Source organism: Dreissena polymorpha, chromosome 1 (genome assembly GCF_020536995.1).
Source record: "Dreissena polymorpha isolate Duluth1 chromosome 1, UMN_Dpol_1.0, whole genome shotgun sequence".
NCBI lineage: Eukaryota > Metazoa > Mollusca > Bivalvia > Myida > Dreissenidae > Dreissena > Dreissena polymorpha.
Window position 1 is genome coordinate 207,386,096 of NC_068355.1, and position 18,023 is coordinate 207,404,118.

The following is an 18,023-nucleotide window of genomic DNA, read 5'->3' on the forward strand; positions in this document are numbered from 1 at the left end:
TTAACACAAACTGTCAACATATACCATCTTTTTAATTAGTTATTATTGTAATGTTGTATGGAATGAAACAAAGTAAACATACATTTGATCTATGTGGTGGATAATAAAAGGTAGTCCCCCATTACATACTTATGGAGGAGTTGACCAGCAAATGTTCTGAGTGTTTTCATTCGAAAGCAAAAATAACGTTACAGTAAAAAAAGTGCAAAATATCAATAATTTACAGTTTTAAAGGGACCTTTTAGCGTTTTGGTAAATTGACAAAATAAAAAACATTGTTTCAGATTCGCAAATTTTCGTTGTAGATATGATATTTGTCATAAAACAGAAAGGACTGAACATTTACCATGCTTTTAAATATCCATAATATGCATCTTTTAACGATTTACAAACCTGAAAAATATCAAGCGTTGCAACGAGAAACGATTGAATAATTTAGAGAGATCTGTTGTTGTTATATTTTGTGACACTACAAGGATTGCTTATATAAAGTATTAAATACATCACTCATTGTAAGTGCGCTGATGGCCGAGTGGTCAAAACATAAGACTTCTACCAAAGGGGTCAGTGGGTTGAGCCCAGTTGAAGGTTACATTTTTTCTTTCTTTAATTGTATACTTGTTTTTTTTTACTGGAGCTTTTAGATCCAATGTTTACATTTATCAATACATGTATAAAGCATTGAATAACAAACTTCAATACATCCCAAAGTCTGTGAAAAAGTCCCTTTTAGTAGTGATATATCAACAAATATAACGCATATGTTCAAATTAACAAAGGGAAACCATTATTATAGACTTTGTTGTTCCACGGCATACCGCTGCGTTTTGAATTGTAGTAAACATAATCTTTTATCCCTACACAAGTATAAACACACAAAGAATGTTTAGCAAAATACAAATTATTGGCTTACAGATATTTACCATAAATATTTATTGAGCATGTTATATTGTTCCAATATATAATTCAATGTATTCTCCTATAATATGTGCTATGTAATGCTATTTATAAACAAGTTCAGTTATGATTATAAGAATATCTCTTATGCGTTCACGCATTTTTTAAATTTCAACTGAGTATTTATGAGTATTTACAGGTAAACCCTTAACTGTCATGAGCACTGGAAAAATATACGAAACAAAGCATATTTTAAAAACTTTTATGGTTCACAATGTCAACTTGCATAACACACGATCATCTATAAATACATATGATAACACTGTTTACATACAAAGATTAATATCAAATAATAAAAGTGCTGCACAGAATTAAGTATCGTACATCAAAACTTCTACATACATTTTTCACATTACGAGTTCTTATAGGGCATACACACTACACACAACAGTGTTTTGTACACTTTTTAATTCAAAATATTAGTTTCTACACATCAAAATATTTGCTTGTTGTGCTAATCTTTTAAAAAGGCCTGTTTTCATATGTTTAGATGCAACCAAAAATAACAATACAATAATCTGGTGCATTTTCTACTAATGAAGTTGATTTAGTACAGTATAATAATGAAACTTTATAGAGTAGTATTTAGTAAAAAAGTGCATAACTTTCTTCAAGTTAAACACTGTCATGGAAAGAAGTATATGCCAGTGGTAAAAAAAGAATTTCATATGTTGGAAGATACGTGAAGATTCTGTGAAAGTAAATGAGTTTAGAGACATTAAACAGGGAAAGGTGCGTCTTTGTTAAAAAGAAAAGGACAATAACCCAAAAGTGCCGGGACCTAGTTGACTGGTTATTGAAGTTTGCATCTATTTTATGTCAACACAAATTTGCAGAAAGTTTCAAGAAGTTACAATGAAAACTGTACCAGTCAAAAAGCATTAATCAGAAAACAGCAAAATACTCAATTAAAACTTAATGAGTTTATGAGCAGAAACTGCAAATTTGTCATTTTTAAATAAAGGCAAATATGTCTTAAGTGCCAGGTGGGAATTAGCTGGTTCTCGAACTTAGCCTCAATTTTATGTAAAAAAATAGTCCAGATGTTTGGTGAAGATTCCATGAGAACTGTACGACTTAAACAAAGAAAAGCCACACGCCCTCAACTCTGATAAGGATTTTTGAATACGCCCCCTAAAGAGATGGAAGGATAATAATAATCTGTTAAGTAAAAATGTCACATGTTTAAGTAAAAATAAATCAGGAACAGGTGTATCCACTATGTGGACACGAGAGTTGTTGCATATAGTGTGTTTGACATTTGATTCAGCAGTTTTGAGGTGCAGATGCGTTTAATTTTTTTATAATTTAATTCAAGTTCCAAAGTTCTTGAATGTCACACACTTTTAAAAATGTATTTACCAAGTACATAAATGCACATTTCCAACAAAAGAATAATCTGTGAACAAATACAAGTCTAGAGTAGAGCATTCACAAATAATTATATTTATGATAAGGAGAACAAATGACTTAAACAATAACCATCAAGACTTGAAAAGGTATTCAGTTCATTTAGATCAATCCAAAACATTCAGCATTTATGTAAAATTGAGGAAGAAAAATAAATATTGAACAAATACTGTACTTATGTAGCAATTGCTTCTGGTGGGATTTAAAAAGGATAGGGTGATGCTTTGTCAAATGGGAAGTTAAGGACAGGCCTTCATATTATCCCTAAGGCATATTTTCAATATAGAAAGTGTTGTAGAAGTATATATTTCATATCACATGTATTTATATTTTAAAAATTATTTCTATATACATAAAAAAGTTCTGCTGTGGAAATATAATCAATTTATTGAACTTCAAATAAAATTGCATGATAATGCAATCAGATAACAAAAAGGACATCGTGAGAGCCCAAGGGGGCAGGAAGGAACCTCGGTACAGAAGAGTGCTGAGCCCTTCTGTTAAGGTAAAGCTGGAGCAATGAATGTAGCTAAACAATTTTGTCGGAAATCTTCAAACAAATTGGCATCACTCACAAGTGTACAGTTTAACCCATTTATGCCTTGTAGACTCTCCCATCCTTTTAAATTGGATCAATTTATTTCAAAAATTAGGGATGTCTAGTATATTTATTTCTATATTTAGAATATTTCTTACAGAAATTCGTTTAAGCAAACAGCGCAGACCCTGATGAGACGCCCCATCATGCGGCGTCTCATCTGGGTCTACGCTGTTTGCCAAGGCCTTTTTTCTAGACGCTAGGCATAAATGGGTATAATATAATTTACAAGCCATTGATAACATGTCCTGTTAATAGGTAGGTTATATAAAAACATTGTATTATCATATGAACATGTGCATTAACAATTTATATTCTGACAACACTACTACAAACTATTTACAAGAATGAGAAGTTACAAAAATCCTGCAGATACATGTATGAATTAACCCTTTCCACCATAAGAAGCATATGAAAATGGCTTTTGAAACCAGCATAAAACCAGAACAGCCAACGAGTAACTCTCAGTCTTTTCAGGTTTTATGGCGTTTGCTGCTCATCAGTATCTAAGGGTTGGAAATTAAGCCTTTAAAACTTGAATTTAGAAAGAAAGGTATTAATTTAATTTAACTTTCTATTAAGCGACTTTAAATGCGTTAAAATACATATCTAAATGGTAAAGGGTTAAACGGTTACACTTGCTACATATTAAACAATACAATAACATTTAAAGCTTCTATCCAGCAAACATATACCAATTTAGTAAAAGTGAATGAAGTCATTTCACCATAAAGAATGTTGGTGGCAAAGGAAATAAAAACAACCACATGTTGTGTTGCATGCTGTTTGCAGGCTATTTATTAAAACTGTCGAAAAGTGTCTCAATATTGAATATAATTTTTTTTAAATCCTGGTTGAAATTAAAGCCAAGAGTTGGCTTGCATATTCTTGAACATGAAATGCATGCTGTTTCTTGTTTGTATTATGCACCTTTTAGTTTAAAAACATTATCATCAAATTTTTAGTTTGAATCTCAAAAATGTTAACATGCAAACTTTGTATGAGACATCTCCAAAACACTGGTTATTACAAACAGTCCAAATAGGTCAACATTATTGATTAAATATTATTTACCAAAACACAGACAGTTTTGTTTCAACTTAGGAACAATGGATGTTGGAATCAGCTTCGTCACAAAACCTTTGTGGAGGAAAAACACCCTTGAAATGTTTAACAAAAAAAGTTTAAATACATCCACAAAAATTGAGATTTATTTCTCAAGCAATTTAGGCTTAAAAAAGGAGAAATTGTACTTAAACAACGTACATGTAATTTCACACTTATGGCTTAAAGATTTATTCTGGATTAGCATATCACTTTTTTAGATCTGATAAAATGAGCTATTATTTCTTTATCATTTTAGGCATCAAAAAAGAGGACATTAACTAAAACGATGAAAGTTCCCAATCATGGCTTTATGAAACTCCAGGAAAACCAATATCCTAATAACTACCCGTTCACATGTTCTCTTTTTCTCTCACAATAAATTTAGACATGGAGTTCTCCTGAGCGCAGGTCAGTTTCTTGTCAACGTCTTTTATCTGCTTACGCTGAACGATGTGCGCGGGAGAGTTTATGTCGACTGTGCGTGTTGACAGAGGCGACCTTGTTACGTCCTTGAGCAGGCTGGAGGGCTTTGCAGGAATGGCGGCCATCTTGGAATCTGATGATGAAGTCTTTGAGGGGAAGAGCTCTTTGGGCTTCGATGTCTTCTGTTGCTTCTTCTTTTTCAGTTTTGCATTACGTGTCATGTCTGAAAACAGTTATTTTGCATGAGTTTTTCAAAGCAATTTAAGCCGTTTTAGCCTGATTTTTATTTTAGTGAATTTGTGAAAAGTCATTTTCATATGCAAATGACATGTTACTTGTAAGTAAAATGTGTTTACTTGTATGTATTTATTTAAATCAATTATAAACTTAAATAACATATCTATAACACTGCAGTGTGTTTGTTTATAAATGTTAATATTTCCTCTAAAAACTGCTAATAACATGCTTACATTTCCCACAAAACCTGTCTTTTCTCACTACAATATTCCCCTATAAAAAGGCCAGTAAAAAAAACATGATCAGTATTTCAAAGCATCTGGTCAACCTGTAGAAAAGGCGTGTAAACCTGGTGAACTATTCTCTGTTCACGCAAGAAATGAGGTATTGAAAGTTTAAAAATAAAATTCTGGGAAAAATGTATGTATGGGCAATTTGGAAAGTCTGTTTTATCATTATCAACTCATCACACTCAGTGCTTATGGTGGGCAGTTGTAATGATTGGTTGTAATTGTCAGCAACAATTACCTTTGTTTAAATGAGCAGTATTGGCCGTGTTTTATGAAAAGGGGGTTAAATGCATATGTGTGAAGTGTCGTCCCAGATAAGCCTGTGAAGTCCGTGCAGGCTAATCAGGGACAACAATTTCTGCCTAGACTGGATTTTTGCTAAGAAGTGACTTGCTTTAAACAATAAACCCTAATTTATTCTGTGTGGACTACACAGGCAAATCTGGGAAGAAACATTACGCATATGCATTAAACCCCTTTTTCACAGTGCAAGACCCATATCATCTTCATCAGTCACTCACAGTAAAATTTTGGTGGATTGAAGTTTCAGACAAATTAAAGCAAGGTCAAATTTGTTCAAAAACGTGATCACCTAGTCAAATAATGATATAACCCACGGCTTTTTTCCTTCTGTGAGAAAGACCGTTTTTAACAGATTTGGAAAATTCACGACTCAAATTTTCACAATTTTAGAAAGTTTGCAACTCATTTTTTTTTACAATTGTATAATGTTCTTGACTCAATTTTTCACAAATGAACAGTTCACAACTCATTTTTTCTAGAAATGGGGTGGGTGGGTGGGGGGGGGGGGGGGGGGGGGGGGGGGGAAGGCCGCTTCACAAAACAGGAAAAAAAGCCCTGTAAACAACTATTTTCTCAAAACTCTCAGAACTCCTTGAAGTTTTTTGAAGCATTAAAAATAAAACAGAAACAACTTTTGACGACAAAATTGCAATTAATTGGTTAAATTACACCAGTAAACACTTTCAAGATTGGTTTCAATTAAAGGAAAAAAAATAAAAATATTTTGAGACTTTATCCTTAAACCAAGAATAATTTCTTGTTGACACCATATCCAGCCTTCAAAGCAACATGTAGCAAGAGTTAGAAACTATCATTTTGAAAAGGTTGTCCTACCTTTTTCATTCAATTCTTTTTTGTACATAGAAAACAAAGTTTTATTTTTAAAATCTACGGGTACATGACAAAGGATAGAGTCCATTTATGATTACATGTAGCTATAATTCAGACCTTGCTAAGTTTCCTAGCTTGTACTCTACCTGATATGAGTTGTTTGTCAAATCATAGAGTTCATTAATGATTATAAGCCCTTGCTAATGTCCATGCTTGTACTGTACCTAATATCAACTGCTCCTCAGTGGGCACCAGTCTAGTGGACTCGCAGGTTGGGAAGTCTTCAAGCGACAGATCTTCAATGCCCGTCACTCCAAGGTGGTGTTCTGGAAGCAGGGAACCATCTTCATCACATGACTTGGTCACATGATCAGTGGGTTCGTTGTCAAGTGCATTAAGGTCAAACCTGTGTACTGAAATAATACAAGAGGTAGCTTTTTTACATTAATGCAAAAGTGCACTTTTTTTTGGGGGGGGGGGGGTCGAATTCCAAATGTGAAATTTGCCCAATGCCCAAAATGGCGAAAAACAACACTAGTGTATTCAGGCAAGTTAGATGCTGTGCTAAAAACTAAACAGCAGTGAACCTGATAATTATACAATGACATACAAAGCTTATAGCGTAACGGTAATCACTTGTGCCAGGGTAATAAGAAGTGATGCAATAAGCAAGAATAGCATGTGAATAACAGATAAGTCACTTGTTAAAAAGTTTAAGAAGTTAAAAATAATGGTAGGTTGTATGTTATCAATATATCACAATCTTACAAGGATAGTTATAGATGCACTTGCATTGTTCAACACAAGAAAATTATGAAGCAGAGGTCAATCTTAGCAGTCAATGTTTGTTAATTGCTTAAAAAATTATTTCAATACATAATGGTGTGTATACATCCATTATACAAGTATTGTTGTTTCTTCAATCAGTACGATAAACTAGTTTGATTCAGTGAGTGGATGTTGGTGTGCAATACAATAACATTTTTCAATCCTTAATTTATCAATCTGCATTTTATCATGCTCATCCTTTATTTAATGTAGAAATCTGCATTTTGTCATGCAAATAATTATTTAAAAGCCTTAATAAACAAAATACTTTGGTAAAGACAGGTTTAATTGCACCAGTAAGAAAACAAACAGTAAACCCGTGAAACTAGAGCTTTGTCACAGACGTGACGAATACCCCCACATGCGGCATTTACACAGAATATTTTGCATGTTTGCATCACAAAAAACAGTGAACACCATGCTCAATGTTTAAAATGCACTAAGTGACCCATGACCTAGTTTTTGACCCGGCATGGCCCATGTTCGAACTTGATCTACACATCATCTAGATACAATTTCTGACCAAGTGTGGTAAAGATCGGATGAAAACTACTTGAATTAGAGAGCGGACACCATGCCGAATGTGTAATATGTACTAAGTGACCCAGTGACCTAGTTTTTGTTCTGGCATGGTACATGTTCGAACTTGGCCTTCAGTGATTTTTTTACCTGCGATTCCTGCATCCTGGACTCACAAAAACCTCTGGGGATGCAAAGTTTCAAATTATATGAGTCCCAGAAATGCATTGAAATTTCTCAAAAAAAATAATATTGTTTAATATTTGGACTCATTCTTTAAAGTTGGGGACTCATAGATATGCAAGGTATCGAGTCCCAGGACTCAGATCTTGGCATAGAGATAATCAACAAAATGTAGATAAAACTTATGATAGCTACATGAATTAGAGATTGGACACTTAATACCGACAGATAGACTGACCGACCAACAAGCTAACTTCTATATAACCCCCTAAACTTTGTTTGTGGGGGTATAAAAATGGGGCACTAAGTAATGCCATGCACATCACATTGCAGTACTAAATACCGGTTTTTCCTCCATTTGGGGCAGCAAGAGGGGTCCTGTCAATGCCCACCGTGGGTGACCTGGGGTCCATCAAGTCTTGCAGCAACCCTTCTGGGGTTTTGTCCACCACTATAGGTGTTCGGGTGATATCGTTGGTGGGAGAACGTGGGTCAACAGAGAGGACTCGACTCCTGTTGGTGTACGGTGGGGAGTCTGGACTCTGCAGTAGTGAAAATACAAATGAGTCTTGCTCTGTATTAGCAGGATTAACCCTTTGCATGCTGGGAAATTTGTCGTCTGCAAGAATGTCATCTGCTGAATTTCTAAAATTAGCATTTTCTTCGATTTTTTTTCAAAGAATACTATCAGAATAGCAAACAGCTTGGATCCTGATGAGACGCCACGTTTTGTGGCGTCTCATCTAGATCCAAACTGTTTGCAAAGGCCTTCAAATTCCGGTTCCAGCGCTCAAAGGGTTAAATGCATGTGCATAAAGTGTCATCCCATATAAGTGCTTGCCGTGTACACAGGCTAATCAGGGAGGACACTTTCAGATTCTGCCATCTTTGGTATTTTTAGATTAAAGAAAGTCTCTTCTGTCCGAAGGAAAATCCTGTGAAGCCGAAAGTGTCTTTCCTTATTAGCGTGTGCGGAGTGAGGGACCAAACTTTATGCACATGCATTAAACCCAGTTGTCATAGAGCTATGCTAAAATGTTGATAAATAGGAACTCCTTAATTATTTTCTCAAAACTGCTTAACCAATATTCTGCATCATGCTGCATATAACAAGTAGATTTAAAAACACTGTTTCTTCATTAGCGATCATCCTACATTTGATGATTTCTGTTTGTTTTTAAAACTTTTAATTAAAGTTTAACTTTTCAACATAATTATACATTACCAAGAATATAGACAACACTAATTTGGACCCTACTTTTATTATACAAGCTGTAGTAAGTTAGTATGTTCTTATTATAAATGGAATAGACAAAAGTTGTATAATATTTAACATGCTCTTAGGAATAACATAACAATGTATTTCTGTGAATGGAGTATCTTTACTTAAAAATGTCAATATGCTTAGAAAACTAGGTGTTGTCTTTCAATGAAATGCAATTGCATCTTCAGCAATTGATTTTTGATGGAATACAATCTATAGAATATTTGTATAGCTTGCAAATCACCCAAAAAAATTGTCACCTCATGAAACATATGGGGTGTTGTCACAGATTATTTAAAGCCATTTGAAATTGAACTTGATAACATTCAGGGCTTTCCTTTGACCCGAGCTCCCGGGTTTTGACGCTTGAAAATAACAGAAGACCCCTTTTTGACTCTTGAGAAAATTATGTCATGCGTCACATTTGACCCGGTGGAATATACCGACTTGCGTCAACGAGATCAAAAGTTGTTAAGACTAAGCGATAATTGGCTCAGGGCGGAGTATCTCATTTAGTAGACGCTAATCGTTAACGCCCGCTTCCAATCATTGAAGCACAAGTCCACCCATTAGGCGGAGTTTGGTTAATTGAGAAATCTAGTATTGACCAATTAAAACACTGCTGGTTCGATGACGCGTGTATTAACTTTCCATTATTTATCATAGCGTTTGTTATCAGCTGTTTGAGGAAAAGACGTGTATTAAACCCATCTAGTTGTAATAATCCAACTCCCAGGTATTGACCCTCTGAGCTGTACGTATGTACTCATAAAAGCTCAGAGTATTTAAGAAGAACTATAAACCCCCCAAAACAGAATGGACTCACTCACGTCAGTTTAAATAATATTCAATATAAAATAATAACATCCATATCCACAGTACACTGTAAAGCATATTTTGAGATATTTCCAGAGTATGTCAGAATGTATTTCCAAAGCTGAATGAACCCATCACTGTTTTACTTCATGTTTGCTCAATTCAAAGGAGCGCGAAAGTTATGCTGTCATATGTACTGTCTACAACGTCAAATTACACGCTTTGCATCAAAGTTGCTAAAAATAACTATAGAACCGATATAACTGACCTTGTGGCCAAGTGACAATTTTCGCATGTGCTAATTGATTACAAAATACATGTAGGCGTAATAATTGACCCTTTGAGAAGGCATAGAAAACGGCGTGTTTGTCGCACGTCTTCAGTGAAGATGGCACATGAAATAATTAAAGGGTGTCGGAATTTTTAATGGGATTAAATACCGAGGCACCTTTATCGGTGAGTAGAAATAATTTCCTTTTATAGTTTACCGATTTATATAGGCTATTGTGTTAAGGTGCCACCCGTATGTTTTTTTGTGATAGCCAGCGGAAATGTTTTTTTTTTATTATAAATATTTTGTATTTCATTCTTAATTTAATAGCCAAGCAAAACGGTCAAACAAAGTTATTGGATTCCAGAAACTGTTATTCCATCCCAGAATGTGCTGTGCAGGTTTCAGGACATGTGCAAGAGAAGAAAGTGATAGTTTGCTGGTTTTATGCTAGTTGTGTGTGTGTGTGTAGTCATAGTGTTGTTACCTTTTCTTTACTAGGGCACCCATTTGAGATCACTCTTTAAATGCATGAATAATTTATTTATTTGCTCAAATGATTGTTAGTTTGTAGGACATATGACATGTTGTTTTGCTGTATAAATGTAGTAAATGTTGTATTAAAATACATATTTTGTATGTAATCTTTGAGATGTTTTGTAGGACATATGACATATTGCTCTCTGAGATGTTGTGTAAGACATGATATGACATATTACTCTTTGAGATTTTGTTTAGAACATATGACATATTACTCTGCTGTATACATGAAGTAAATGTTGTATAAGAATACATTTTTTGTATTTATTAATCATTGAGATATTGTGTTTAAATGCATAGTGTTTTAGTGACAGTACAATGTAAGAAATAAATGTTAACATATCTTTTAATTTGTTGCTGTTTATATAGTATATCTCAGTAGTTTGCTTAAATTGCAAAAAATCATCGACTCTCCTGCGTTATTATTAGGACTCTTAAAAGTTTGATTTTGACTCTTGAAAATATGGTCCCAAGAGTCCTTGACTCTTGAGATTTGAGGTCTAAGGAAAGCCCTGTAACATGTTGATCACATTCCTTGACTTTAACAAAGTCTTTTTAGTTTCCAACCCCAAGTATCAGCCAAATTTTTTATATTTTAATTCACTATTCTCGGTTATCGGCTATGTTGAATCGAATTTATAAATGTAGAAGATACGTATTTCAAGATTTGATTAGCAAAATAAACAATGCTTTATCAATGACTGAAATGAAATCTTCCTCAAAACAGGAATACTTACAGTGAATCGGATCGTTTAAACAATTTCTTGAATGATACATAGCGGACAATTGGAATTTTCTTATTAACCCCTAAGCCCATTCACAAAAATGTTCTACACTTCACAGCATCTCAAAAATGTTCAAGGACACACACACACAAAAATTGCAATTAAAAGAAATTCTTACCCCTTCCTGTGAAATTTCCTCGTGGCTGCTACTGGCTCCCATGTTATAACAAGCTTAATTGGCTCCGTCTAAAAATCTCTTAAATTCTGAAAACAGGAAGGCTTAAAATTAACTGCATTAAGCAATATGTACCTATCTAAAATAGTGGGTTTTATAATACACTGGACCTAACATGTTTGGGGTTTCATAAATCATTTGGCAATAAAAAAAACACTAGCATATTAAAAGCATGTGCCCAAGGTACTTTATTGATCTGGTTAATATGCCCAATAACAAACATGAAACTTTGCAATCTAGGTAGCTGAATTATAATTTTCTTTCGCCACCTATTTTTGGCATTAAAAAAAATAATTAGGCATTTTGTAAGCATTCTTTAATCAAAGTCTTCAATGGGATACATCGCTTATGTTTTATTATTAACAACCAATATCACACTATAGTCCCAACTTGAATGTTAAGTTTTAATGTATAGGAATGATAAAAAACAAGCAAATTCGTTGAATTGATATCCCCCGACAATATGCTTCTGGACACAGAGAGTGTTATATTTGACACTAAAAAAGCATTCTTTTTAAGATACAAAGGGCCATAACTCCGTTATTAACAGATGGTGTACAATGCCATTTGGCGTGCATCATCCTCTTATCCATATATATACTCATACAAAGTTTCAATGAAATCTGCCAAAGCACTTTCAAGATATGGCTCCGGACACAAAAGTGCCGGACGGACAGACGGACGGAAAGACAGACGGAAGGACGGACAACGCCAAAACAATATCCCTCCGCCGTTGGCGGGGGATAATAAACATACACTGTAATTCCAATATGAGCCACAAACCGGCATTGGAAATAAATTTGATACTCAGTCATATATCATTGCCATGTTGTGTTGTCATTGCATCATTTGCTAAAACATGTTATTATTAAAATATTAACTCTTCACTCGTTTTGTACCCCTCAAGACACCACGTCCATCCTCATTTATCAGAAACAACTCACATTTGGTACTTTGGGGGAAACATAAACAATATAAACAAACACTCAAGTATGAATTTTGTGTTATTGATGTATTTACCGAGTTAAATTAATATATTTAACCTTTCAAGTCAGAGTTTTTTTTTACTAAGAAAGTGACGCCGATATTCGGCGTCTTCCCCTACCAGAATTTTTCCCCTAAAAATACCATTTCCCCTCCAAAAATATAATTTTTCACCAAAATATAATATTTTACCCTCAAATAAGTGTTGTTTTTTTTTTGGGAAGTCCACACTTATCCAATTTGTACCATGTACAACGATCTCGCTCTCTCTCCCGACGAACACTCAAATCTGGAAATCCCAGTGATTCTATATATAGCTCTTAAATTATGTCATGGAAACCGGGCAACTAATCGTATTAATCATGTGACTATTTTACTGGATTCCGGTCTTGCGCGAGAAGGGTGTTTCGTCAATTAATTACCGGAAATCAGTCGAATTTTCATCCGGGTTATGTGAAAGCCAAGATATAAACGTTAAAACAGAAAAAAGTCTCACATTTGGCGTTCATACACGAACAAAATAAAACGTTCGGACTCGGAAAATATTAATTGCGTTGACGCATATTTTAAGAATGAATAATCAAAAACCGTTGAAACCCAGCAGGATTCGGAGGTACATGTAATCAACATAGATTAATACTGTCGGATTATAGTGAAAGTGAAAGTAGACAATCGGCAGCTGCCGCACCTTTCCCTTCCAATACTGTAGCAGATCTAGATCGTCAACCCATTCATCATGAAATTGAAATCATAAGATTGACATCGTTCCCCGGCCCCAGTTGAAAACATTTCCCATTATTAGATCTTCACCTGCAACTTTATTTAGGACTTTGACTTTAATATCATACTTGTTCATGTGTTTAAGAACAAAAAGGTCAGAGACATGCCTCTTTTTCTAAAAAAAAAACCCTGAAGTCTGTAGGTGAGTTATAGACATTGAAATGAACAGTTTTATTTTTTTCCTCAAATATGTCTCTTTCGCGCTCGATTTTCCCCTTTTACCCAGCGTCTTCCCCTTTTTCTAAAAAACCCTGCAAGTTTAAACTGCTATATATGGAGCCGTCTATAAAGTACGTCATGCTCCAGTAGGGGGAAGGTGGTGTAAGAAAGTGTCACACTGTGACAGTTTGTGACATGGGGGAGGGGAAGGTCAGGCCCCGTGTGACGTCACACATTATTTTTAAATTTTATTTCTAATTTATTATGTTTTTTAGTAGAATTAAATAGCTTTACAAATAATTTTCAATGATTTTGTGATAATGTGACATGTCTCTTCTTTGTTTTAAAGGAATAGGACGGGAGCTATTGATTAAGGAGAGAAAACTCAAAAATGTTGTTTGAAAGTCTGTCCAAGATTATTTCTCATGGACAAACAGGCTCGAAATATTGCTTGGTTATTGGCCGACTGTGAGTAAACGGCTGGACAGATTTCTTTGCAGTAAATGTTTTTTGAAAGGTTGTCCAGTTGCCCATAAGAGGACCAAGGGATGCTTTGGATTAAAGCTATTTTTGCGGCCCACAAAGAAAGGTCTAAGATAAATACTAGTTAATGACCTTGTTATCAGGGATCATATTTTTTCCGTTTTGTCGGTCCTAGACCGATTGGGGTCATGAAAGACCGATTGAAAATCCCGAACAGTCGGTCTGATTCTGTTTGCTAAAATTCCCATGTCATGAAATCGATTACACAGTGTACATACTAACACAACCTAATGACATTCTTATCTAGAGTAGGTGTGATAAACCATTCACTGCAGTCTCTAACCCGGTCAGGACCGGTTTATTGCACGTAAGGCCAAAAATCAAAAACTTGTGAACAGCGGATTAAAGACGCATCCGAAAAGACGCATCTGAAAGGCTCAAAGCAAAGCAAGCGCTGTAACTGAACAAAACATGCCGATACATTTTCCACCAGCGTAATAATCCGGTTATATAATTATGAATGAAAGTCGCGGATCTGATCGACAGAACAGCCGAAAGTTATTTTTATGGGCGGAACTTCAAATACAATAGTACACAAGAAAAATAATATACATTGTATAAATCTTTAGTAAAACCGTGTTAGAATTGAAATAATTCGTGTACTTATTAGTTTGTTGTTGAATAACTCACGACCGGGAAATTAGATGCGTGGTTTCAAATGCTTCGCTCTCGTGATATAATCCCTACTCATCTAAACTATAGGCCCTGGGTTATTTGACAACAAACTATAACGTACACCAATTATTTCTTAATTATTTGGCTTGTTATTGTCAGTAGCCAACCTACGCACAGACATTTGTTTGGTTCAGTGCATGTTTTTAAGCTATTATCGAGTCGACAATGACTTAAAACATCGGTATAGACTTACACGGATTAATAATATTGACAACGATGAAAAAAAGTCTGATAAAGTAGCACACAAAACAACAATGAAATAGCAAATGATAAAACCAGTTGGGAAAACTCGTATGTTCCATTTAATAAAAATGCCAAAGGGAATTTTACTTGTACATTTATTATACCACCTTCATGAATGGCAAAATCAATGGTATATATTTTAACGTAATTTGTCATGATATCGGACATAAATTTTCGGAAACTATTTCCCCAGTTATATCCAGACCGATTGATGTTGCGGTAAAATATGATCCCTGCTTGTTATGATTCCAATATCTGAGGGTGGGGACTTTTTTTCATGGCTCCTTTTCAAATTTTCTCTCATTAAACATGATTTTATATATTTATTTGAATATATTGGGCTCCTGGGCCCATATACTATCCACAGGTATTGGGTGCATGTCCAAGTCACTTTAACGCTATCAATATGTCATTAAAACAACTTTTTTCATCAAAAAAAAAATCTGATATATTATATCGGAATAAAAAAAAAAAAAAAATTATGAAAAAAGTTGTTTTATGACATATTGATTGTGTTAAAGTGACTTGGCCACGCGCCCAATACCTGTGATACTATCCAGGGTACGTTACTTCCACCTGTGTGCTAGCAATAATTTTTATAAATTGGTATACGTGATTACTGAAGTGACATTCCAGATAACCTCATAATGGAAATTTGATGTGACAGAAAACTCGCTAAATTCACAGAGAACCTGAACCTCTTAGTCCAACTTGTTGACGCTCTCAAATATTAAGCTACTTTTTATATTGGTAATATTTGGAATTTAGCCCATATAAACAGTATCTCTAAATTCTTTGCGCGTCTTATAAATAAGACTACTGGACCTCTAATTTTTAATTTCGTGTGCCCAATTAAATACACTGCCGTGAATGGTCTTTGGAAATGAAATTCAGGTAAAAAACAAAAACGGACAGTGTGTATATGTATAGAGGATCATGGCAAGGAAAATATCCACTGTTAAACTTGCGAAACTTATAAAAAAGTTTGAGATAAGACACAGATTTGATAAATAAACGTGATTAATGTCTATTTGAATCAACGATCGCGAAATCATATGACAACCTGCTTAAACGACTCTACATCAAGACAACGAGACATGCATTCAAATATAAATCGCATAATCTATAACTTATCAAAATACATAATATCATATGTATGAAGTGTGCAATAATCAAGTAAATAACAAGTTTAACACATTAAAAATATATGTTTACATTTTTGAAATTCGCACGTTCGTGGTGACATTCCACTTATTATGACAGGCTACACACAACTATAGAGAAACTGTTGGAGGGTGACATATCCAATGTAATTCATCGCAAATCGAAGCACACACACGTGGAAAAGTGAACCAATTTATGTTAAAAACTGTTCTTTTCATTTACCTGTTCATAAAAGACTTATTTTGCAATACATTTTAACTCCGAGGAATAGCGCACTGCCTGTAGCGTTAGTCAATATAAATTGCCGCCTTAGACTCTTTTGATGATTTTTGCTTTGGCAGACTCTATGCAGACTCAGATTTATTCTGAACGCGAATTATTTCAGCTACCTATAGCGTATGCCACGGTATTCTCACGGCACTTAAAGGAATAATCATTCGCGTGTAAACACCAATGTTTATATATAGGATAAATGATAGATATACAATCATATTTGACTTCAATTCTTTTCATTTGTACTTTTGTACAACGAAAAACCTTAAATTTTAACTGTGGTCACAACCAAAATAAACACCACTGTCTGTCGTTATTACTTCGGGTAATTTTGCCGTAAAAATTATTAAAGGGGCCGTCCGACAGATTTTGGCATGTATTGAAGCATGCCATTTAATGCTTTATATTGATAAATTTAAACATTTGACCTAAAAATCTTCAGTAAAAAACAAGAATACAATTAAAAAAAGGAAAAACAGTAACCCTCAACAGGGCTCTAACCACTGACGCCTGGAGTCCTGGAGTAAAAAGTCTCCCGCCTAGACCACTCGACCATCCACGCTCATGCTTAGAGCGGATGTATTTTTTTTACCTATATAAGCAATCCTCGCAGTTTTCCAAAATATAACTACAACAACAGAACTTTCCAAATTATTCAATCGTTTCGCGTCGCACGACACTTTATAATTTTCGGGTTTTCAAATCGTCAAAAGATGCATATACTGGATATTTAAGAGCATGGTAAATGGTCAGTATTACTATTTCCTCAAAACTATCATAACAAAAATGAAAATGAAAATTTGCGAATCTGAGACAACTTTTTTAAATTTTGTCAATTAACCAATCTGCTTTAAAATGAAATCAAACATGAAGTAAGAAAGATCCTACATACCATCCAAAGCCAGGAGACATTTAATAATGAAATACCACGAGAATAGCCGATAATATCGGGGTTAAGTAAACGATGTTGATGCCATAATGTGTCCGTGCAATAAAGGAAAAAGAAGTTGAAACAGAGATCTGTGAATCAACAGTATTTTATCTTAGTGAATGAATCTCTGGTTGACAATGTAAGATTTGCCATTCTCGCGGAAAGCATGAAATAGCTGTAATAATTGTCAAGTGTATGTACATTACCCATTTCCATTTTACTATTCTAAACGAAACTAGTGATGGTCGTGAAGGACCACCGCAGCCAAAAATGTACACATGAAATAACACAAACATGCGATCGAACACTGTGGTCCGCGGAATTTCGCGGTGAAACTACTCGACGTTATCTAGATTACAATGCATGGAAACTTAAATGTCAACTTTCTATAAAATGAACATGTTTATTAAGCAATTGCATGTTTAACATAAAGACATGAATCACAAGTTTGATCTGTTTTAAATATAAGAATACAAAGCAATCGTTATTTAAGTCCCTCCACACAAAAAAACAAAAAACCCCACAAAAACAACAAAAAAACAATAACACAAAACTACAAACACGAGAACACTTTTTTATATTGAAAATGTATAAAAAAAAAGCACCGTTCTTCAGTTTTAAAAACGCAATTTGACCTACATTTTATGTCAAATCCTGGAGATTTAAAGACGGTTGGGAAATTTTAAAACTAAAATCCATAAGAACGTTATATATTCAAATATTTTCAATGGACG

General features: G+C 34.4%; 3 protein-coding genes across 3 annotated transcripts in view; 1 reads left to right on the forward strand and 2 right to left on the reverse strand.

Annotated features, from left to right (window-relative positions):
- The window catches only part of LOC127866056 (uncharacterized), a 212,595-nt gene that overhangs the window by 112,752 nt on the left and 81,820 nt on the right, over positions 1 to 18,023 (reverse strand). The window lies entirely within an intron of this gene.
- LOC127864779 (uncharacterized) overlaps positions 1 to 18,023 on the forward strand; it is a 236,872-nt gene that overhangs the window by 79,562 nt on the left and 139,287 nt on the right. The gene's annotated exons all lie outside the window — the stretch shown is intronic.
- LOC127864777 (cell division cycle-associated protein 3-like) lies at positions 1,144 to 16,186 on the reverse strand. The gene is made up of 5 exons (XM_052404652.1): positions 16,137 to 16,186; positions 11,481 to 11,566; positions 8,030 to 8,228; positions 6,381 to 6,569; positions 1,144 to 4,718 (listed from the first exon to the last, which is right to left on the reverse strand). Exons 2-5 carry the CDS (start codon positions 11,520 to 11,522, stop codon positions 4,423 to 4,425), a joined length of 726 nt encoding a protein of 241 aa, XP_052260612.1. The 5' UTR covers positions 11,523 to 11,566; positions 16,137 to 16,186; the 3' UTR covers positions 1,144 to 4,422.

Coding starts and splice junctions, on each gene's coding strand:
- LOC127864777 (XM_052404652.1), bottom strand. CDS start 11,522: ATGGGAGCCAGTAGCAGCCACGAGGAAATTTCACAGGAAGGG. Junction 8,229..11,480: donor AGGAAATTTCACAGGAAGGG/GTAAGAATTTCT, acceptor TCACTACTGCAG/AGTCCAGACTCCCCACCGTA. Junction 4,719..6,380: donor TGAGGAGCAGTTGATATTAG/GTACAGTACAAG, acceptor AACTGTTTTCAG/ACATGACACGTAATGCAAAA.